Raw genomic sequence first — 25,312 nt, forward strand, 5'->3', positions numbered from 1 at the left:
TCACTAATGCCCTTTAGGGAAGGAAATCTGCCATCCTTATCTGGTCTGGCCTATATGTGACTCTTAACTGCCCCCTGAAATGGCCTAGCAAGCCACTCAAAAGCAATTAGGGATGGCCAATAAATGCTGGCCTAGCCAGTGACACCCACATCCCGTTAACGAATAAAAAAGTTAATTCATGGGTGTGGATAAGGACAGCATCCATTTCCTGTGCAGAGGAGGCATCAACTGGACAGAGCACACAGCTTTCACCGGATGACAGGGTTCTCTTGAGAGCAAAGCACCAAACAAGGTGCACAAGAGGCCTCTTCATATCAACCCCATGGCCTTCAGGAACAGAAAGGACATGTGATATCTAATCCCAGAAACATCAGCATGCTTGTCAGTGGCCATTACATAAGAACATAAGAAATAGGAGCAGGAGTAGGCCATCTGGCCCCTCAAGCCTGATCTGCCATTCATGATGCTGATCTAATCTTGGCTCAACTCCACTTTCCTGCCCACTCCCCATAACCCTTGACTCCCCTGTTGTTCAAAAATCTGTCTATCTCAGCCTTGAATATATTCAATGACTCAGCCTGCACAGTTCGCTGGGGTAGAGAATTCCAACGATTCACAAGCCTCTGAGAGAAGAAATTCCTCCTCATCTCTGTCTTAAATGGGCAACCCCTTATTCTGAGACTATGTCCCCTTGTTCTAGATACCCCCACTAGGGGAAACATCCTCCCTGCATCTACCCTGTCAAGCCCCCTCAGAATATTATATGTTTCAATAAGATCACCTCTCATTCTTCTAAACTCCAATGAGTATAGGCCCAACCTGCTCAACCTTTCCTCATAAGACAATCCCCTCATCTCAGGAATCAACCTAGTTGATTCTCTGAACACCCTCCAATGCAAGTGTGTCCCTCCTTAAATAAGGAGACCAAAAGTGTTGTAGAGTTGTCGCAAGATTTCCCTACTTTTATACTCCATCCCCCTTGCAATAAAGGCCAACATTCTATTTGCCTTCCTAATTACTTGCTGTCCACTACTGTGCCATTGTAAATTATGAGTCCACTTTTCTGTAATCAGCTCAACGTCCCCCTGTTCTAACAGCCGACAGCATTTTAAGAACTGCTGCCTTGCTGGAATTTGCACTTCCTGGTCAAGCATGCACTGGGCCATGCTCTCTGAGCAAGCTTTTTCTGCATCAGTAGCCCATTCAAATTAGAGGGAGGGTCTACCAGCATGGGTGCACTTGTGCTATGGGCAGCCACAATTTTGCTGGGATCATAAAATTGGGGCTAATGCTTCCATTAACTTGGATGCATCTGCTGTTCTGATTCAGATAAGCCTGACAACTCTGTAACAAAATGATTGGACCACAATCTTACGCCCAAGTCTATATAAAGTAAAGCCCTACCTTGATAGCAGTCAAGCAGGTTCCAGCAGAATCCTTGCTTATACATTGGAAGTTGAAAGGCTCAGGTATCATTGCATCTTTCAAATCGTTGCATTTTGATAATTCTGCTTTGGAGATTGTACACCATGTGATATTTGGGCAAGCGGCAAATGCAAGGGCTGCAAAAAAATCAACAGCATCAGACAGCAATTATATAGTGGAGAGAAATAGCACAGAAATTATACATGAGACAGAAAAAGAAAGAGATAGAGAGTATAGTGATTATACAGAGAAAAGTGCACAGTGGTTATATGGGAAGAGCAAGAACGCGTATACAGGAGGTAGGGCATTAATTGTAAAGGAGAAAAAGTGTGGATTGCAGTTATATAGGAGAAAGCGAGAAAGAAATAACACACGGCAGTTATACTGGAAAGTGACAGGACAATTATACACGAGAAAGAATGCACTACAGTTATACTGGAGATAGAAAGGGCATTGATTATGTAAGATATAGTGCACAGCTATTATACAGGTGGGAGAGAGGGAGAAGAGAGAAAAAAGTAAAGAAAGACTTGCATTTATATAGCACCTTTCACAACCTCAGGATGTCCCAATGTACATTACAGCCAATGAAATGGTTTTCATGTGTAGGAAATGTGGCAACCATTGTGGGAACAGCAAGATCCCACAAACAACAATGTGATAGTGACCAGATAATCGTTTTTTTTAGAGCGAGTGCACAGTGATTATACCAGAGAAAGGACAGCAATCACAATAGAGAGAGGACAACGATAATACAGGAAGAGTAAGAAGGTAATGATTATACAGAAAAGCGAGAGTACAATAAGCATTCAGGGGCGAGTGAGCACAGCGATCTTTAGGGGGGGAGAAGGTAGATGGAGTGGTTACAATAGATAGGAGCAGGAGAGAAAGAACAGTGATTATATAGGAAAGAAATAGCGCAGCAATTATACTGGAAATATAGTGAGAACAGTGATATATTGGGGAAAGAAGAGGTGTTCAAAATCATGAGGGGTCTAGACAAAGTAGATAGAGAGAAACTGTTCCCATTGGCAGGAGGGTCGAGAACCAAAGGACACAGATTTAAGGTGATTGGCAGAAGAACCAAAGGCGACGTAAGAAAAACTTTTTTATGCAGCGAGTGGTTAGGATCTGGAATGCACTGCCTGAGAGGGTGGTGGAGGCAGATTCAATCGTGGCTTTCTAAAGGGAATTGGATAAGTACCTGAAGGAAAAACATTTGCAGGGCTACGGGGAAAGGGCGGGTGAGTGAGATTTGCTGAAGTGTTCTTACAGAGAGCCAGCACAGGCTCAGCAGGCTGAATGGCCTCATTCTGTGCTGTAACCATTCTAAGAGTATCATTAAAGGAGATGGAGGACAGTAATCATACAAGAGAAATCAAGGACAGCAATATATCAGAGAGAGAAAAAGAAAGTGAAGACGGCAACATGTAGGAGCGAGAACACAGTGATTACACCGAAAAGAAAGGACAGCGATTGTATAGGAGAGAAATTACATCATATACAACAGCAAGACAGCAATAAAGAGAATTAGAGAGAAAGAACATGGATTATGCAGGTCAAAAAAATAAAGAAAGTATTTACATTTATATCGCACCTTAGATGACCTCAGAACATTCCAAAGCATTTCTCAACCAATTATGTATTTTTGAATTGTAGTCACTTTTTTAATGTAGAGAAATACAGCAGCCAATTTGCGCACAGCAAGCTTCCACAAACAGCAATGAATAAGTGATCAGATAACGATCCCAAAATACTGCGGATGCTGGAAATCCGAAATAACAACAGAAAACGCTGGAAAAACTCAGCAGGCCAGGCAACATCCGTGGAGACAGAAACAGAGTTAACGTTTCAGGTCGAAACCCTTCTTCAGAACTGAGAAAAAAGCAGGAAAAAAAACAGATTAAAAAGCAAGTTTGGGGGCTGGGAAATGGGGTAGGGGATGAAAGAACAAAAGGGAAGGTCTGTGAGAGGTGAAGAGACATTAAGAGATGTTCAAGGTGAGACGAGATGGTAATAGGACAGGTAAAGAAACAAAGGATGGCTCTAGATGAAGTGTGAAATGCGCCGGCAGAATGAAAGACAGCTGCCATGTGGGAGAGGAAAAAAAAGGAAAAGTCACAAACCAAAAGTGTGGATAAAAAATATATAAAAATATAATAGGGGCCAAGATTATGATCTGAAATTGTTGAACTCGATATTGAGTCTGGAAGGTTGTAAAGTGCCTAATCGGAAGATGAGGTGCTGTTCCTCGAGCTTACGCTGAGCTTCCATGGAACAATACAAGAGGCCGAGGGCGGTGAGGTCTGAGTGGGAGTGAAGTGGAGAATTAAAGTGACAGGCGACCAGAAGCTCGGGGTCACACTTACGGACTGAACGGAGGTGTTCCGCAAAGCGGTCACCCAATCTGCGTTTGTTCTCCCCAATGTAGAGGAGACCGCATCGTGAGCAATGAATACAGTATACTAGATTGCAAGAAGTACAAGTAAATCGCTGTTTCACCTGGAAGAGGTGTTTGGGGCCCTGGACAGTGGGAAGGGGGGGAGGTATAAGGGCAGGTGTTGCATCTCCTGTGCTTGCACGGAAAGGTGCCAGGTGAAGGGGAAGGGGTGCTGGGGGTGATAGAGGAGTGGACTAGGGTGTCTCGGAGGGAGCGGTCCCTATGGAATGCTGAAAGGGGAGGGGAGAGGAAGATGTGTTTGGTGGTGGGATCACGTTGGAGGTGGCAGAAATGGCGGAGGATGATCCGTTGAATGTGGAGGCTGGTGGGGTGAAAGGGGAGGACAAGGGGAACTCTATTGTGGTTCCGAGAGGGAGGGGCAGGGGTGAGGGCAGAAGTGCGGGAGAGAGAATGGACACGGTCGAGGGCCATGTCAACCACGGTAGAGGGGAATCCTCGGTTGAGGAAAAAGGAAGACATGTCGGAAGCACTGGTGTGGAAAGTGGCATCATCGAAGCAGATGCGGCGGAGATGGAGAAACTGGGACAATGGAATAGAGTCCTTACAGGAGACGGGGTGGGAGGAAGTGTAGTCCAGGTAGCTGTGGGAGTCAGTGGGCTCGTAGTGAATGTTAGTCAATAACCTATCCCCAGAGATGGAGACGGAGAAGTCAAGGAAGGGAAGGGAAGAGTTGGAGATGGACCACGTGAAGGTGAGGGAAGGGTGGAAATTGGAGGCAAAGTGAATGAAATTGTCTAGTTCAGGGCGAGAGCAGGAAACGGCACCGATACAGTCATCAATGTACCAGAAAAAGAGATGAGGGAGGGGACCCAAGTAGGACTTGAGCAAAGAGTGTTCCACATATCCCACGAAAAGGCAGGTATGGCATAGTCCAGGGCCCAAACACCCCTTCCAGGTGAAACAGCGATTTACTTGTACTTCTTGCAATTTAGTATACTGTATTCGCTGCTCACGATGTGGTCTCCTCTACATTGGGGAGAACAAATGCAGATTGGGTGACCGCTTTGCAGAACACCTCCATTCAGTCCGTAAGGGTGACCCCAAGCTTCCGGTCACCTGTCATTTCAATTCACCGCTCTATTCCCACTCAGACCTCACCGTCCTCGGCCTCTTGCATTGTTCCACAGAAGCTCAACGTAAGCTCGAGGAACAGCACCTCATCTTCCGATTAGGCACTTTACAACCTTCCGGACTCAATATCGAGTTCAACAATTTCAGATCATAACCTCGGCCCCTATTATATTTTTATATATTTTTTATCCAAAGTTTTGGTTTGTGCCTTTTCCTTTTGTTCTCTCCCACATGGCAGCTGTCTCTCATTCTGCCAGCGTATTTCACACTTCATCTAGAGCCATCCTTTGTTTCTTTACCTGTCCTATTACCATCTCGTCTCACCTTGAATATCTCTTATTGTCTCCCCCCATCACAGACCTTCCCTTTCGTTCTTTCATCCCCTCCCCATTTCCCAGCCCCCAAACTTGCTTTTAAATCTGTTTCATTTCCTGCTTTTTTCTCAGTTCTGAAGGAGGGTTTCAACCTGAAACGTTAACTCTGTTTCTCTCTCCACAGATGTTGCCTGGCCTGCTGAGCTTTTCCAGCATTTTCTGTTGCTATTAAGTGATCAGATAATCTGCTTTTTGTGTGATATTGGTTGAACGATAAATATTAGCCAGGACACCGGGGAGAACTCCCCTGTTATTGTTCAAAATAGTGCCGTGAGACCTTTTACATCCACTTGAGGGCCAGACAGGGCTTCAATTTAACATCTCATTTGAAAGACGGCACCTTTGAAAGTGCTGCACTCTTTCAGTACTGCACTGGAGTGTCAGCCAAGATTATGTGCTTAGGTCTCTGGAATGGGGCTTGCACCCATGACCTTTTCACTAAGAGATGAGAGTGCTACCACTGAGCCACAGCTGACACTAAAGACAAAAATGACAATGAGGGGGTGAGAGCTGGAGAAAAATAATTATACAGGATAGAGAGGGCAGTGAATGGAGATAGTTAACAGAGGTGTAAAGCAATGGGAGGGAGGTGAGCATGGAACTTATACAAGAGAGAGATGGCAGAGATATACAGGCTAGAGAAAAGACAGTGATTATACAGAGAGAGAAAGAGATAGAGGATGATTCTATGAGAGAGGACAGCAATTACAGGGGAGAAAGGACAGCAAGGTATTGGTGAGGCCGCACCTGGAATACTGCATACAGTTTTGGTGTCCATACTTAAGAAAAGACATACTTGCTCTCGAGTCAGTACAAAGAAGGTTCACTCGGTTAATCCCGGGGATGAGGAGGTGGTCATATGAGGAGAGGTTGAGTAGATTGGGACTCTACTCATTGGAGTTCAGAAGAATGAGAGGCGATCTTATTGAAACATATAAGATTGTGAAGGGGCTTGATCGGGTGGATGCGGTGAGGATGTTCCCAATGATGGGTGAAACTAGAACTAGGGGGCATAATCTTAAAATAAGGGGCTGCTCATTCAAAACTGAGATGAGGAGAAACTTCTTCACTCAGAGGGTGGTAGGTTTGTGGAATTTGCTGCCCCAGAAAGCTGTGGAAGCTACATCATTAAATAAATTTAAAACAGAAATAGATAGTTTCCTAGAAGTAAAGGGAATAAAGGGTTACGGGGAGCGGGCAGGAAATTGGACATGAGTCTGGGTTCGGAATGGTCATGGCCCTGTGGGTAGTGGAGTGGGCCCAGGGGCCGTGTAGCCTTGTTCTGCTCCTACTGTGTTCTAATTCTGTTAGATTTCAGGAGATGGTTTTATTCCTGTTCCTGGCTGGGGTGGAGATCGCCTTTACAGAAGGTAAGTACTGTAGAAAATATAGGGACAGAGTGATCTCCTGGAAGAATTTCGATCGCCTAGATGGGTCGGAGAGGAATTTCCCAGATTTTTTTCTCCCAAATTGGCCATTGGGTCTTTATCTGGTTTTTCGCCTCTCCCGGGAGATCACATGGGTTCGGGTGGATGCAGAGTGATAGAAGATTTGAGGTTAGGATCAGATCAGCCATGATCTTATTGAATGGTGGAGCAGGCTCGAGGGGCCGATTGGCCTACTCTTGCTCCTATTTCTTATGTTCTTATGTTCTTATGTAATTATACAAGAGAGAGAGAGAGAGGACAGTAATATCCAAGAGAGCGGAGAGAGAAAGACCGCAATTAGACAGGAGAGAGGACAGTAATATCCAGGAGAAAGAGGGAAAGACAGCAATTATACAGGAGAGAGGACAGTAATATCCAGGAGAGGGGAGAAAGACAGCAATTAAACAGGAGAGAGGAAAGTAATATCCAGGAGAGGGGAGAGAAAGACAGCAATTATATAGGAGAGAGGACAGTAATATCCAGGAGAAAGAGAGAAAGACAGCAATCATACAGGAGAGAGGACAGTAATAACCAGGAGAGGGGAGAAAGACAGCAATTATACAGGACAGAGGAGAGTAATATCCAGGAGAAAGAGAGAAAGACAGCAATTATACAGGAGAGAGGACAGTAATATCCAGGAGAGGGGAGAAAGACAAAAATTATACAGGAGCGAGGACAGTAATATCCAAGAGAGGGGAGAGAGAAAGACAGCAATTATACAGGAGAGAGGACAGCAATATCCAGGAGAAAGAGAGAAACACAACAATTATACAGGAGAGAGGACAGCAATATCCAGTAGAGGGGAGAAAGACAGCAATTATACAGGAGAGAGGACAGTAATATCCAGGAGAAAGAGAGAAAGACAGCAATTATACAGCAGAGAGGACAGTAATATCCAGGAGAGGGGAGAAAGACAGCAATTATACAGGAGAGAGGACAGTAATATCCAAGAGAGGGGAGAGAGAAAGACAGCAATTATACAGGAGAGAAGACAGTAATATCCAGGAGAAAGAGAGAAAGACAGCAATTATACAGGAGAGAAGACAGTAATATCTAGGAGAAAGAGAGAAAGACAGCAATTATACAGGAGAGAGGACAGTAATATCCACGAGAAAGAGAGAAAGACAGCAATTATACAGGAGAGAGGACAGTAATATCCAAGAGAAAGAGAGAAAGACAGCACTTATACAGGAGAGAGGACAGTAATATCCAAGAGAAAGAGAGAAAGACAGCACTTATACAGGAGAGAGGACAGTAATATCCAGGAGAAAGAGAGAAAGACAGCAATTATACAGGAGAGAGGACAGTAATATCCAGGAGAAAGAGAGAAAGACAGCAATTATACAGGAGAGAGGACAGTAATATCCAGGAGAAAGAGAGAAAGACAGCAATTATACAGGAGAGAGAACAGTAATATCCAGGAGAACGAGAGAAAGACAGCACTTATACAGGAGAGAGGACAGTAATATCCAGGAGAAAGAGAGAAAGACAGCACTTATACAGGAGAGAGGACAGTAATATCCAGGAGAAAGAGAGAAAGACAGCAATTATACAGGAGAGAGGACAGTAATATCCAAGAAAAAGAGAGAAAGAGAGCAATTATACAGGAGAGAGGACAGTAATATCCAAGAGAGGGGAGAGAGAAACACAGCAATTATACAGGAGAGAAGACAGTAATATCCAGGAGAAAGAGAGAAAGACAGCAAGTATACAGGAGAGAGGACAGTAATATGCAGGAGAAAGAGAGAAAGACAGCAATTATACAGGAGAGAGGACAGTAATATTCAGGAGAAAGAGAGAAAGACAGCAATTATACAGGAGAGAGCACATAATATCCAGGAGAGGGGAGGAAGACAGCAATTATACAGGAGAGAGGACAGTAATATCCAGGAGAAAGAGAGAAAGACAGCAATTATACAGGAGAGAGGACAGTAATATCCAGGAGAGGGGAGAAAGACAGCAATTATACAGGAGAGAGGACAGTAATATCCAGGAGAAAGAGAGAAAGACAGCACTTATACAGGAGAGAGGACAGTAATATCCAGGAGAAAGAGAGAAAGACAGCAATTATACAGGAGAGAGGACAGTAATATCCAGGAGAAAGAGAGAAAGACAGCAATTATACAGGAGAGAGGACAGTAATATCCAAGAGAAAGAGAGAAAGACAGCAATTATACAGGAGAGAGGACAGTAATATCCAGGGGAAAGAGAGAAAGACAGCAATTATACAGGAGAGAGGACAGTAATATCCAGGAGAAAGAGAGAAAGACAGCAATTATACAGGAGAGAGGACAGTAATATCCAGGAGAAAGAGAGAAAGACAGCACTTATACAGGAGAGAGGACAGTAATATTCAAGAGAGGGGAGAGAGAAAGACAGCAATTATACAGGAGAGAAGACAGTAATATCCAGGAGAAAGAGAGAAAGACAGCAATTATACAGGAGAGAGGACAGTAATATCCAGGAGAAAGAGAGAAAGACAGCAATTATACAGGAGAGAGAACAGTAATATCCAGGAGAAAGAGAGAAAGACAGCAATTATACAGGAGAGAGGACAGTAATATCCAGGAGAGGGGAGAAAGACAGCAATTAAACAGGAGAGAGGATTGTAATATCCAGGAGAAAGAGAGAAAGACAGCAATTATACAGGAGAGAGGACAGTAATATCCAGGAGAGGGGAGAAAGACAGCAATTAAACAGGAGAGAGGGCAGTACTATCCAGGAGAGGGGAGAGAAAGACAGCAATGATACAGGAGAGAGGACAGTAATATCCAGGAGAAAGAGAGAAAGACAGCAATTATACAGGAGAGAGGACAGTAATATCCAGGAGAGGGGAGAAAGACAGCAATTATACAGGAGAGAGGACAGTAATATCCAGGAGATAGAGAGAAAGACAGCAATTATACAGGAGAGAGGACAGTAATATCCAGGAGAGGGGAGAAAGACAGCAATTATACAGCAGAGAGGACAGTAATATCCAAGAGAGGGGAGAGAGAAAGACAGCAATTATACAGGAGAGAGGACAGTAATATCCAGGAGCAAGAGAGAAATACAACAATTATACAGGAGAGAGGACAGTAATATCCAGTAGAGGGGAGCAAGTCAGCAATTATACAGGAGAGAGGACAGTAATATCCAGGAGAAAGAGAGAAAGACAGCAATTATACAGGAGAGAGGATAGTAATATCCAGGAGAAAGAGAGAAAGACAGCAATTATACTGCAGAGAAGACAGTAATATCCAGGAGAGGGGAGAAAGACAGCAATTATACAGGAGAGAGGACAGTAATATCCAAGAGAGGGGGGAGAGAAAGACAGCAATTATACAGGAGAGAAGACAGCAATATCCAGGAGAAAGAGAGAAAGACAGCAATTATGCAGGAGAGAAGACAGTAATATCCAGGAGAAAGAGAGAAAGACAGCAATTATACAGGAGAGAGGACAGTAATATGCACGAGAAAGAGAGAAAGACAGCAATTATACAGGAGAGAAGACAGTAATATCCAGGAGAAAGAGAGAAAGACAGCAATTATACAGGAGAGAAGACAGTAATATCCAGGAGAAAGAGAGAAAGACAGCAATTATACAGGAGAGAGGACAGTAATATCCAAGAGAAAGAGAGAAAGACAGCAATTATACAGGAGAGAGGACAGTAATATCCAGGAGAAAGAGAGAAAGACAGCAATTATACAGGAGAGAGGACAGTAATATCCAGGAGCAAGAGAGAAAGACAGCAATTATACAGGAGAGAGGACAGTAATATCCAGGAGAAAGAGAGAAAGACAGCACTTATACAGGAGAGAGGACAGTAATATCCAGGAGAGGGGAGAAAGACAGCAAATAAACAGGAGAGAGGACAGTAATATCCAGGAGAGGGGAGAGAAAGACAGCAATTATACAGGAGAGAGGACAGTAATATCCAGGAGAAAGAGAGAAAGACAGCAATTATACAGGAGAGAGGACAGTAATATCCAGGAGCAAGAGAGAAAGACAACAATTATACAGGAGAGAGGACAGTAATATAGAGTAGAGGGGAGAAAGACAGCAATTATACAGGAGAGAGGACAGTAATATCCAGGAGAAAGAGAGAAAGACAGCAATTATACAGCAGAGAGGACAGTAATATCCAGGAGAGGGGAGAAAGACAGCAATTATACAGGAGAGAGGACAGTAATATCCAAGAGAGGGGAGAGAGAAAGACAGCAATTATACAGGAGAGAAGACAGTAATATCCAGGAGAAAGAGAGAAAGACAGCAATTATACAGGAGAGAAGACAGTAATATCTAGGAGAAAGAGAGAAAGACAGCAATTATACAGGAGAGAGGTCAGTAATATCCACGAGAAAGAGAGAAAGACAGCAATTATACAGGAGAGAGGACAGTAATATCCAAGAGAAAGAGAGAAAGACAGCACTTATACAGGAGAGAGGACAGTAATATCCAAGAGAAAGAGAGAAAGACAGCACTTATACAGGAGAGAGGACAGTAATATCCAGGAGAAAGAGAGAAAGACAGCAATTATACAGGAGAGAGGACAGTAATATCCAGGAGAAAGAGAGAAAGACAGCAATTATACAGGAGAGAGGACAGTAATATCCAGGAGAAAGAGAGAAAGACAGCAATTATACAGGAGAGAGAACAGTAATATCCAGGACAACGAGAGAAAGACAGCACTTATACAGGAGAGAGGACAGTAATATCCAGGAGAAAGAGAGAAAGACAGCACTTATACAGGAGAGAGGACAGTAATATCCAGGAGAAAGAGAGAAAGACAGCAATTATACAGGAGAGAGGACAGTAATATCCAAGAAAAAGAGAGAAAGAGAGCAATTATACAGGAGAGAGGACAGTAATATCCAAGAGAGGGGAGAGAGAAACACAGCAATTATACAGGAGAGAAGACAGTAATATCCAGGAGAAAGAGAGAAAGACAGCAAGTATACAGGAGAGAGGACAGTAATATGCAGGAGAAAGAGAGAAAGACAGCAATTATACAGGAGAGAGGACAGTAATATTCAGGAGAAAGAGAGAAAGACAGCAATTATACAGGAGAGAGCACAAAATATCCAGGAGAGGGGAGGAAGACAGCAATTATACAGGAGAGAGGACAGTAATATCCAGGAGAAAGAGAGAAAGACAGCAATTATACAGGAGAGAGGACAGTAATATCCAGGAGAGGGGAGAAAGACAGCAATTATACAGGAGAGAGGACAGTAATATCCAGGAGAAAGAGAGAAAGACAGCACTTATACAGGAGAGAGGACAGTAATATCCAGGAGAAAGAGAGAAAGACAGCACTTATACAGGAGAGAAGACAGTAATATGCAAGAGAAAGAGAGAAAGACAGCAATTATACAGGAGAGAGGACAGTAATATCCAGGAGAAAGAGAGAAAGACAGCAATTATACAGGAGAGAGGACAGTAATATCCAAGAGAAAGAGAGAAAGACAGAATTATACAGGAGAGAGGACAGTAATATCCAGGGGAAAGAGAGAAAGACAGCAATTATACAGGAGAGAGGACAGTAATATCCAGGAGAAAGAGAGAAAGACAGCAATTATACAGGAGAGAGGACAGTAATATCCAGGAGAAAGAGAGAAAGACAGCACTTATACAGGAGAGAGGACAGTAATATTCAAGAGAGGGGAGAGAGAAAGACAGCAATTATACAGGAGAGAAGACAGTAATATCCAGGAGAAAGAGAGAAAGACAGCAATTATACAGGAGAGAGGACAGTAATATCCAGGAGAAAGAGAGAAAGACAGCAATTATACAGGAGAGAGAACAGTAATATCCAGGAGAAAGAGAGAAAGACAGCAATTATACAGGAGAGAGGACAGTAATATCCAGGAGAGGGGAGAAAGACAGCAATTAAACAGGAGAGAGGATTGTAATATCCAGGAGAAAGAGAGAAAGACAGCAATTATACAGGAGAGAGGACAGTAATATCCAGGAGAGGGGAGAAAGACAGCAATTAAACAGGAGAGAGGGCAGTACTATCCAGGAGAGGGGAGAGAAAGACAGCAATGATACAGGAGAGAGGACAGTAATATCCAGGAGAAAGAGAGAAAGACAGCAATTATACAGGAGAGAGGACAGTAATATCCAGGAGAGGGGAGAAAGACAGCAATTATACAGGAGAGAGGACAGTAATATCCAGGAGATAGAGAGAAAGACAGCAATTATACAGGAGAGAGGACAGTAATATCCAGGAGAGGGGAGAAAGACAGCAATTATACAGCAGAGAGGACAGTAATATCCAAGAGAGGGGAGAGAGAAAGACAGCAATTATACAGGAGAGAGGACAGTAATATCCAGGAGCAAGAGAGAAATACAACAATTATACAGGAGAGAGGACAGTAATATCCAGTAGAGGGGAGCAAGTCAGCAATTATACAGGAGAGAGGACAGTAATATCCAGGAGAAAGAGAGAAAGACAGCAATTATACAGGAGAGAGGATAGTAATATCCAGGAGAAAGAGAGAAAGACAGCAATTATACTGCAGAGAAGACAGTAATATCCAGGAGAGGGGAGAAAGACAGCAATTATACAGGAGAGAGGACAGTAATATCCAAGAGAGGGGGGAGAGAAAGACAGCAATTATACAGGAGAGAAGACAGCAATATCCAGGAGAAAGAGAGAAAGACAGCAATTATGCAGGAGAGAAGACAGTAATATCCAGGAGAAAGAGAGAAAGACAGCAATTATACAGGAGAGAGGACAGTAATATGCACGAGAAAGAGAGAAAGACAGCAATTATACAGGAGAGAAGACAGTAATATCCAGGAGAAAGAGAGAAAGACAGCAATTATACAGGAGAGAAGACAGTAATATCCAGGAGAAAGAGAGAAAGACAGCAATTATACAGGAGAGAGGACAGTAATATCCAAGAGAAAGAGAGAAAGACAGCAATTATACAGGAGAGAGGACAGTAATATCCAGGAGAAAGAGAGAAAGACAGCAATTATACAGGAGAGAGGACAGTAATATCCAGGAGCAAGAGAGAAAGACAGCAATTATACAGGAGAGAGGACAGTAATATCCAGGAGAAAGAGAGAAAGACAGCACTTATACAGGAGAGAGGACAGTAATATCCAGGAGAGGGGAGAAAGACAGCAAATAAACAGGAGAGAGGACAGTAATATCCAGGAGAGGGGAGAGAAAGACAGCAATTATACAGGAGAGAGGACAGTAATATCCAGGAGAAAGAGAGAAAGACAGCAATTATACAGGAGAGAGGACAGTAATATCCAGGAGCAAGAGAGAAAGACAACAATTATACAGGAGAGAGGACAGTAATATAGAGTAGAGGGGAGAAAGACAGCAATTATACAGGAGAGAGGACAGTAATAACCAGGAGAAAGAGAGAGAGACAGCAATTATACAGGAGAGAGGACAGTAATATCCAGGAGAGGGGAGAAAGACAGCAATTATACAGGAGAGAGGACAGTAATATCCAGGAGAAAGAGAGAAAGACAGCAATTATACAGGAGAGAGGACAGTAATATCCAGGAGAGGGGAGAAAGACAGCAATTATACAGCAGAGAGGACAGTAATATCCAAGAGAGGGGAGAGAGAAAGACAGCAATTATACAGGAGAGAGGACAGTAATATCCATGAGCAAGAGAGAAAGACAACAATTATACAGGAGAGAGGACAGTAATATAGAGTAGAGGGGAGAAAGACAGCAATTATACAGGAGAGAGGACAGTAATATCCAGGAGAAAGAGAGAAAGACAGCAATCATACAGGAGAGAGGACAGTAATATCCAGGAGAAAGAGAGAAAGACAGCAATTATACTGCAGAGAAGACAGTAATATCCAGGAGAGGGGAGAAAGACAGCAATTATACAGGAGAGAGGAGAGTAATATCCAGGAGAGGGGAGAGAAAGACAGCAATTATACAGGAGAGAGGACAGTAATATCCAGGAGAAAGAGAGAAAGACAGCAATTATACAGGAGAGAGGACAGTAATATCCAGGAGAGGGGAGAAAGACAGCAATTAAACAGGAGAGAGGGCAGTAATATCCAGGAGAGGGGAGAGAAAGACAGCAATGATACAGGAGAGAGGACAGTAATATCCAGGAGAAAGAGAGAAAGACAGCAATTATACAGGAGAGAGGACAGTAATATCCAGGAGAGGGGAGAAAGACAGCAATTATACAGGAGAGAGGACAGTAATATCCAGGAGATAGAGAGAAAGACAGCAATTATACAGGAGAGAGGACAGTAATATCCAGGAGAGGGGAGAAAGACAGCAATTATACAGCAGAGAGGACAGTAATATCCAAGAGAGGGGAGAGAGAAAGACAGCAATTATACAGGAGAGAGGACAGTAATATCCAGGAGCAAGAGAGAAATACAACAATTATACAGGAGAGAGGACAGTAATATCCAGTAGAGGGGAGAAAGACAGCAATTATACAGGAGAGAGGACAGTAATATCCAGGAGAAAGAGAGAAAGACAGCAATTATACAGGAGAGAGGATAGTAATATCCAGGAGAAAGAGAGAAAGACAGCAATTATACTGCAGAGAAGACAGTAATATCCAGGAGAGGGGAGAAAGACAGCAATTATACAGGAGAGAGGACAGTAATATCCAAGAGAGGGGGGAGAGAAAGACAGCAATTATACAGGAGAGAAGACAGCAATATCCAGGAGAAAGAGAGAAAGACAGCAATTATGCAGGAGAGAAGACAGTAATATCCAGGAGAAAGAGAGAAAAACAGCAATTATACAGGAGAGAGGACAGTAATATGCACGAGAATGAGAGAAAGACAGCAATTATACAGGAGAGAAGACAGTAATATCCAGGAGAAAGAGAGAAAGACAGCAATTATACAGGAGAGAAGACAGTAATATCCAGGAGAAAGAGAGAAAGACAGCAATTATACAGGAGAGAGGACAGTAATATCCAGGGGAGGGGAGGAAGACAGCAATTATACAGGAGAGAGGAGAGTAATATCCAGGAGAAGGAGAGAAAGACAGCAATTATACAGGAGAGAGGACAGTAATATCCAGGAGAGGGGAGAAAGACAGCAATTATACAGGAGAGAGGAGAGTAATATCCAGGAGAAAGAGAGAAAGACAGCACTTATACAGGAGAGAAGAGAGTAATATCCAAGAGAAAGAGAAAGACAGCAATTATACAGGAGAGAGGACAGTAATATCCAGGAGAAAGAGAGAAAGACAGCAATTATACAGGAGAGAGTACAGTAATATCCAGGAGCAAGAGAGAAAGACAGCAATTATACAGGAGAGAGGACAGTAATATCCAGGAGAAAGAGAGAAAGACAGCACTTATAAAGGAGAGAGGACAGTAATATCCAGGAGAGGGGAGAAAGACAGCAAATAAACAGGAGAGAGGACAGTAATATCCAGGAGAGGGGAGAGAAAGACAGCAATTATACAGGAGAGAGGACAGTAATATCCAGGAGAAAGAGAGAAAGACAGCAATTATACAGGAGAGAGGACAGTAATATCCAGGAGCAAGAGAGAAAGACAACAATTATACAGGAGAGAGGACAGTAATATAGAGTAGAGGGGAGAAAGACAGCAATTATACAGGAGAGAGGACAGTAATAACCAGGAGAAAGAGAGAGAGACAGCAATTATACAGGAGAGAGGACAGTAATATCCAGGAGAGGGGAGAAAGACAGCAATTATACAGGAGAGAGGACAGTAATATCCAGGAGAAAGAGAGAAAGACAGCAATTATACAGGAGAGAGGACAGTAATATCCAGGAGAGGGGAGAAAGACAGCAATTATACAGCAGAGAGGAGAGTAATATCCAAGAGAGGGGAGAGAGAAAGACAGCAATTATACAGGAGAGAGGACAGTAATATCCAAGAGAGGGGAGAGAGAAAGACAGCAATTATACAGGAGAGAAGACAGCAATATCCAGGAGAAAGAGAGAAAGACAGCAATTATGCAGGAGAGAAGACAGTAATATCCAGGAGAAAGAGAGAAAGACAGCAATTATACAGGAGAGAGGACAGTAATATGCACGAGAAAGAGAGAAAGACAGCAATTATACAGGAGAGAAGACAGTAATATCCAGGAGAAAGAGAGAAAGACAGCAATTATACAGAAGAGAAGACAGTAATATCCAGGAGAAAGAGACAAAGACAGCAATTATACAGGAGAGAGGACAGTAATATCCAGGAGAGGGGAGGAAGACAGCAATTATACAGCAGAGAGGACAGTAATATCCAGGAGAAAGAGAGAAAGACAGCAATTATACAGGAGAGAGGACAGTAATATCCAGGAGAGGGGAGAAAGACAGCAATTATACAGGAGAGAGGACAGTAATATCCAGGAGAAAGAGAGAAAAACAGCACTTATACAGGAGAGAAGAGAGTAATATCAAAGAGAAAGAGAGAAAGACAGCAATTATACAGGAGAGAGGACAGTAATATCCAGGAGAAAGAGAGAAAGACAGCAATTATACAGGAGAGAGGACAGTAATATCCAGGGGAGGGGAGGAAGACAGCAATTATACAGGAGAGAGGAGAGTAATATCCAGGAGAAGGAGAGAAAGACAGCAATTATACAGGAGAGAGGACAGTAATATCCAGGAGAGGGGAGAAAGACAGCAATTATACAGGAGAGAGGAGAGTAATATCCAGGAGAAAGAGAGAAAGACAGCACTTATACAGGAGAGAAGAGAGTAATATCCAAGAGAAAGAGAAAGACAGCAATTATACAGGAGAGAGGACAGTAATATCCAGGAGAAAGAGAGAAAGACAGCAATTATACAGGAGAGAGGACAGTAATATCCAGGAGCAAGAGAGAAAGACAGCAATTATACAGGAGAGAGGACAGTAATATCCAGGAGAAAGAGAGAAAGACAGCACTTATAAAGGAGAGAGGACAGTAATATCCAGGAGAGGGGAGAAAGACAGCAAATAAACAGGAGAGAGGACAGTAATATCCAGGAGAGGGGAGAGAAAGACAGCAATTATACAGGAGAGAGGACAGTAATATCCAGGAGAAAGAGAGAAAGACAGCAATTATACAGGAGAGAGGACAGTAATATCCAGGAGCAAGAGAGAAAGACAACAATTATACAGGAGAGAGGACAGTAATATAGAGTAGAGGGGAGAAAGACAGCAATTATACAGGAGAGAGGACAGTAATAACCAGGAGAAAGAGAGAGAGACAGCAATTATACAGGAGAGAGGACAGTAATATCCAGGAGAGGGGAGAAAGACAGCAATTATACAGGAGAGAGGACAGTAATATCCAGGAGAAAGAGAGAAAGACAGCAATTATACAGGAGAGAGGACAGTAATATCCAGGAGAGGGGAGAAAGACAGCAATTATACAGCAGAGAGGAGAGTAATATCCAAGAGAGGGGAGAGAGAAAGACAGCAATTATACAGGAGAGAGGACAGTAATATCCAAGAGAGGGGAGAGAGAAAGACAGCAATTATACAGGAGAGAAGACAGCAATATCCAGGAGAAAGAGAGAAAGACAGCAATTATGCAGGAGAGAAGACAGTAATATCCAGGAGAAAGAGAGAAAGACAGCAATTATACAGGAGAGAGGACAGTAATATGCACGAGAAAGAGAGAAAGACAGCAATTATACAGGAGAGAAGACAGTAATATCCAGGAGAAAGAGAGAAAGACAGCAATTATACAGAAGAGAAGACAGTAATATCCAGGAGAAAGAGACAAAGACAGCAATTATACAGGAGAGAGGACAGTAATATCCAGGAGAGGGGAGGAAGACAGCAATTATACAGCAGAGAGGACAGTAATATCCAGGAGAAAGAGAGAAAGACAGCAATTATACAGGAGAGAGGACAGTAATATCCAGGAGAGGGGAGAAAGACAGCAATTATACAGGAGAGAGGACAGTAATATCCAGGAGAAAGAGAGAAAAACAGCACTTATACAGGAGAGAAGAGAGTAATATCAAAGAGAAAGAGAGAAAGACAGCAATTATACAGGAGAGAGGACAGTAATATCCAGGAGAAAGAGAGAAAGACAGCAATTATACAGGAGAGAGGACAGTAATATCCAAGAGAAAGAGAGAAAGACAGCACTAATACAGGAGAGAGGACAGTAATATCCAAGAGAAAGAGAGAAAGACAGCAATTATACAGGAGAGAGGACAGTAATATCCAGGAGAAAGAGAGAAAGACAGCAATTATACAGGAGAGAGGACAGTAATATTCAGGAGAAAGAGAGAAAGACAGCAATTATACAGGAGAGAGCACAGTAATATCCAGGAGAGGGGAGGAAGACAGCAATTATACAGGAGAGAGGACAGTAATATCCAGGAGAAAGAGAGAAAGACAGCAATTATACAGGAGAGAGGACAGTAATATCCAAGAGAGGGGAGAGAGAAACACAGCAATTATACAGGAGAGAAGACAGTAATATCCAGGAGAAAGAGAGAAAGACAGCAAGTATACAGGAGAGAGGACAGTAATATCCAGGAGAAAGAGAGAAAGACAGCAATTATACAGAAGAGAGGACAGTAATATTCAGGAGAAAGAGAGAATGACAGCAATTATACAGGAGAGAGCACAGAATATCCAGGAGAGGGGAGGAAGACAGCAATTATACAGCAGAGAGGACAGTAATATCCAGGAGAAAGAGAGAAAGACAGCAATTATACAGGAGAGAGGACAGTAATATCCAGGAGAGGGGAGAAAGACAGCAATTATACAGGAGAGAGGACAGTAATATCCAGGAGAAAGAGAGAAAAACAGCACTTATACAGGAGAGAAGAGAGTAATATCCAAGAGAAAGAGAGAAAGACAGCAATTATACAGGAGAGAGGACAGTAATATCCAGGAGAAAGAGAGAAAGACAGCAATTATACAGGAGAGAGGACAGTAATATCCAAGAGAAAGAGAGAAAGACAGCACTAATACAGGAGAGAGGACAGTAATATCCAAGAGAAAGAGAGAAAGACAGCAATTATACAGGAGAGAGGACAGTAATATCCAGGAGAAAGAGAGAAAGACAGCAATTATACAGGAGAGAGGACAGTAATATTCAGGAGAAAGAGAGAAAGACAGCAATTATACAGGAGAGAGCACAGTAATATCCAGGAGAGGGGAGGAAGACAGCAATTATACAGGAGAGAGGACAGTAATATCCAGGAGAAAGAGAGAAAGACAGCAATTATACAGGAGAGAGGACAGTAATATCCAAGAGAGGGGAGAGAGAAACACAGCAATTATGCAGGAGAGAAGACAGTAATATCCAGGAGAAAGAGAGAAAGACAGCAAGTATACAGGAGAGAGGACAGTAATATGCAGGAGAAAGAGAGAAAGACAGCAATTATACAGGAGAGAGGACAGTAATATTCAGGAGAAAGAGAGAAAGACAGCAATTATACAGGAGAGAGCACATAATATCCAGGAGAGGGGAGGAAGACAGCAATTATACAGGAGAGAGGACAGTAATATCCAGGAGAAAGAGAGAAAGACAGCAATTATACAGGAGAGAGGACAGTAATATCCAGGAGAGGGGAGAAAGACAGCAATTATACAGGAGAGAGGACAGTAATATCCAGGAGAAAGAGAGAAAGACAGCACTTATACAGGAGAGAGGACAGTAATATCCAGGAGAAAGAGAGAAAGACAGCACTTATACAGGAGAGAAGACAGTAATAGCCAAGAGAAAGAGAGAAAGACAGCAATTATACAGGAGAGAGGACAGTAATATCCAGGAGAAATAGAGAAAGACAGCAATTATACAGGAGAGAAGACAGTAATATCCAAGAGAAAGAGAGAAAGACAGCAATTATACAGGAGAGAGGACAGTAATATCCAGGGGAAAGAGAGAAAGACAGCAATTATACAGGAGAGAGGACAGTAATATTCAGGAGAAAGAGAGAAAGACAGCAATTATACAGGAGAGAGCACATAATATCCAGGAGAGGGGAGGAAGACAGCAATTATACAGGAGAGAGGACAGTAATATCCAGGAGAAAGAGAGAAAGACAGCAATTATACAGGAGAGAGGACAGTAATATCCAGGAGAGGGGAGAAAGACAGCAATTATACAGGAGAGAGGACAGTAATATCCAGGAGAAAGAGAGAAAGACAGCACTTATACAGGAGAGAAGACAGTAATATCCAAGAGAAAGAGAGAAAGACAGCAATTATACAGGAGAGAGGACAGTAATATCCAGGAGAAAGAGAGAAAGACAGCAATTATACAGGAGAGAGGACAGTAATATCCAAGAGAAAGAGAGAAAGACAGCACTAATACAGGAGAGAGGACAGTAATATCCAAGAGAAAGAGAGAAAGACAGCAATTATACAGGAGAGAGGACAGTAATATCCAGGAGAAAGAGAGAAAGACAGCAATTATACAGGAGAGAGGACAGTAATATCCAAGAGAAAGAGAGAAAGACAGCAATTATACAGGAGAGAGGACAGTAATATCCAGGGGAAAGAGAGAAAGACAGCAATTATACAGGAGAGAGGACAGTAATATTCAGGAGAAAGAGGGAAAGACAACAATTATAAAGGACAGAGCACAGTCATATCCAGGAGAGGGGAGAAAGACAGCAATTATACAGGAGAGAGGAGAGTAATATCCAGGAGAAAGAGAGAAAGACAGCAATTATACAGGAGAGAGGACAGTAATATCCAGGAGAAAGAGAGAAAGACAGCACTTATACAGGAGAGAGGACAGTAATATCCAAGAGAGGGGAGAGAGAAAGACAGCAATTATACAGGAGAGAAGACATTAATATCCAGGAGAAAGAGAGAAAGACAGCAATTATACAGGAGAGAGGACAGTAATATCCAGGAGAAAGAGAGAAAGACAGCAATTATACAGGAGAGAGGACAGTAATATCCAGGAGAAAGAGAGAAAGACAGCAATTATACAGGAGAGAGGACAGTAATATCCAGGAGAGGGGAGAAAGACAGCAATTAAACAGGAGAGAGGACAGTAATATCCAGGAGAGGGGAGAGAAAGACAGCAATTATACAGCAGAGAGGACAGTAATATCCAGGAGAAAGAGAGAAAGACAGCAATTATACAGGAGAGAGGACAGTAATATCCAGGAGAGGGGAGAAAGACAGCAATTCAACAGGAGAGAGGACAGTAATATCCAGGAGAGGGGAGAGAAAGACAGCAATTATACAGGAGAGAGGACAGTAATATCCAGGAGAAAGAGAGAAAGACAGCAATTATACAGGAGAGAGGACAGTAATATCCAGGAGAGGGGAGAAAGACAGCAATTATACAGGAGAGAGGACAGTAATATCCAGGAGAAAGAGAGAAAGACAGCAATTATACAGGAGAGAGGACAGTAATATCCAGGAGAGGGGAGAAAGACAGCAATTATACAGCAGAGAGGAGAGTAATATCCAAGAGAGGGGAGAGAGAAAGACAGCAATTATACAGGAGAGAGGACAGTAATATCCAGGAGCAAGAGAGAAAGACAACAATTATACAGGAGAGAGGACAGTAATATCCAGTAGAGGGGAGAAAGACAGCAATTATACAGGAGAGAGGACAGTAATATCCAGGAGAAAGAGAGAAAGACAGCAATTATACAGGAGAGAGGACAGTAATATCCAGGAGAAAGAGAGAAAGACAGCAATTATACTGCAGAGAAGACAGTAATATCCAGGAGAGGGGAGAAAGACAGCAATTATACAGGAGGAGTACAGTAATATCCAGAGAGGGGAGAGAGAAAGACAGCAATTATACAGGAGAGAAGACAGCAATTTCCAGGAGAAAGAGAGAAAGACAGCAATTATGCAGGAGAGAAGACAGTAATATCCAGGAGAAAGAGAGAAAGACAGCAATTATACAGGAGAGAGGACAGTAATATGCATGAGAAAGAGAGAAAGACAGCAATTATACAGGAGAGAAGACAGTAATATCCAGGAGAAAGAGAGAAAGACAGCAATTATACAGGAGAGAAGACAGTAATATCCAGGAGAAAGAGAGAAAGACAGCAATTATACAGGAGAGAGGACAGTAATATCCACGAGAAAGAGAGAAAGACAGCAATTATACAGGAGAGAGGACAGTAATATCCAGGAGAAAGAGAGAAAGACAGCACTTATACAGGAGAGAGGACAGTAATATCGAAGGGAAAGAGAGAAAGACAGCACTTATACAGGAGAGAGGACAGTAATATCCAGGAGAAAGAGAGAAAGACTGCACTTATACAGGAGAGAGGACACTAATATCCAGGAGAAAGAGAGAAAGACAGCAATTATACAGGAGAGAGGACAGTAATATCCAAGAAAAAGAGAGAATGACAGCAATTATACAGGAGAGAGGACAGTAATATCCAAGAGAGGGGAGAGAGAAAGACAGCAATTTTACAGCAGAGAAGACAGTAATATCCAGGAGAAAGAGAGAAAGACAGCAATTATACAGGAGAGAGGACAGTAATATCCAGGAGAAAGAGAGAAAAACAGCAATTATACAGGAGAGAGGACAGTAATATTCAGGAGAAAGAGAGAAAGACAGCAATTATACAGGAGAGAGGACAGTAATATCCAGGAGAGGGGAGGAAGACAGCAATTATACAGGAGAGAGGACAGTAATATCCAGGAGAAAGAGAGAAAGACAGCAATTATACAGGAGAGAGGACAGTAATATCCAGGAGAGGGGAGAAAGACAGCAATTATACAGGAGAGAGGACAGTAATATCCAGGAGAAAGAGAGAAAGACAGCACTTATACAGGAGAGAGGACAGCAATATCCAGGAGAAAGAGAGAAAGACAGCACTTATACAGGAGAGAAGAGAGTAATATCCAAGAGAAAGAGAGAAAGACAGCAATTATACAGGAGAGAGGACAGTAATATCCAGGAGAAAGAGAGAAAGACAGCAATTATACAGGAGAGAGGACAGTAATATCCAAGTGAAAGAGAGAAAGACAGCAATTATACAGGAGAGAGGACAGTAATATCCAGGAGAAAGAGGGAAAGACAGCAATTATACAGGAGAGAGGATAGTAATATTCAGGAGAAAGAGAGATAGACAGCAATTATACAGGAGAGAGCTCAGTAATATCCAGGAGAAAGCGAGAAAGACAGCAATTATACAGGAGAGAGGACAGTAATATCCAGGAGAAAGAGAGAAAGACAGCAATTATACAGGAGAGAGGACAGTAATATCCAGGAGAGGGGAGAAAGACAGCAATTATACAGCAGAGAGGACAGTAATATCCAAGAGAGGGGAGAGAGAAAGACAGCAATTATACAGGAGAGAGGACAGTAATATCCAGGAGAAAGAGAGAAAGACAGCAATTATACAGGAGAGAGGACAGTAATATTCAGGAGAAAGAGAGAAAGACAGCAATTATACAGGAGAGAGGACAGTAATATCCAAGAGAGGGGAGAGAGAAAGACAGCAATTATACAGGAGAGAAGACAGTAATATCCAGGAGAAAGAGAGAAAGACAGCAGTTATACAGGAGAGAGGACAGTAATATACAGGAGAAAGAGAGAAAGACAGCAATTATACAGGAGAGAGGACAGTAATATTCAGGAGAAAGAGAGAAAGACAGCAATTATACAGGAGAGAGGACAGTAATATCCAGGAGAGGGGAGGAAGACAGCAATTATACAGGAGAGAGGACAGTAATATCCAGGAGAAAGAGAGAAAGACAGCAATTATACAGGAGAGAGGACAGTAATATCCAGGAGAGGGGAGAAAGACAGCAATTATACAGAAGAGAGGACACTAATATCCAGGAGAAAGAGAGAAAGACAGCACTTATACAGGAGAGAGGACAGTAATATCCAGGAGAAAGAGAGAAAGACAGCACTTATACAGGAGAGAAGAGAGTAATATCCAAGAGAAAGAGAGAAAGACAGCAATTATACAGGAGAGAGGACAGTAATATCCAGGAGAAAGAGAGAAAGACAGCAATTTTACAGGAGAGAGGACAGTAATATCCAAGAGAAAGAGAGAAAGACAGCACTAATACAGGAGAGAGGACAGTAATATCCAAGAGAAAGAGAGAAAGACAGCAATTATACAGGAGAGAGGACAGTAATATCCAGGAGAAAGAGAGAAAGACAGCAATTATACAGGATAGAGGACAGTAATATTCAGGAGAAAGAGAGAAAGACAGCAATTATACAGGAGAGAGCACAGTAATATCCAGGAGAGGGGAGGAAGACAGCAATTATACAGGAGAGAGGACAGTAATATCCAGGAGAAAGAGAGAAAGACAGCAATTAGACAGGAGGGAGGACAGTAATATCCAGGAGAGGGGAGGAAGACAGCAATTATACAGGCGAGAGGACAGTAATATCCAGGAGAAAGAGAGAAAGATAGCAATTATACAGGAGAGAGGACAGTAATATCCAGGAGAGGGGAGAAAGACAGCAATTATACAGGAGAGAGGACAGTAATATCCAGGAGAAAGAGAGAAAGACAGCACTTATACAGGAGAGAGGACAGTAATATCCAGGAGAAAGAGAGAACGACAGCACTTATACAGGAGAGAAGACAGTAATATCCAAGAGAAAGAGAGAAAGACAACAATTATACAGGAGATAGGACAGTAATATCCAGGAGAAAGAGAGAAAGACAGCAATT

At 42.5% G+C, this 25,312-nt stretch overlaps 1 protein-coding gene across 1 annotated transcript in view; it reads right to left on the bottom strand.

Annotated features, from left to right (window-relative positions):
• Positions 1 to 25,312, bottom strand: part of LOC147116018 (serotransferrin-2-like) — a 129,453-nt gene that overhangs the window by 82,600 nt on the left and 21,541 nt on the right. Inside the window, exon 2 of the mRNA XM_085990728.1 lies at positions 1,405 to 1,562. Coding sequence (XP_085846854.1) covers positions 1,405 to 1,562 — 158 coding nt within the window. The remainder of the gene's footprint in view (positions 1 to 1,404; positions 1,563 to 25,312) is intronic.

Source organism: Somniosus microcephalus, chromosome 6, assembly GCF_052327205.1.
Source record: "Somniosus microcephalus isolate GS21.2 chromosome 6, FLI_Smic_1.0, whole genome shotgun sequence".
Lineage (NCBI taxonomy): Eukaryota > Metazoa > Chordata > Chondrichthyes > Squaliformes > Somniosidae > Somniosus > Somniosus microcephalus.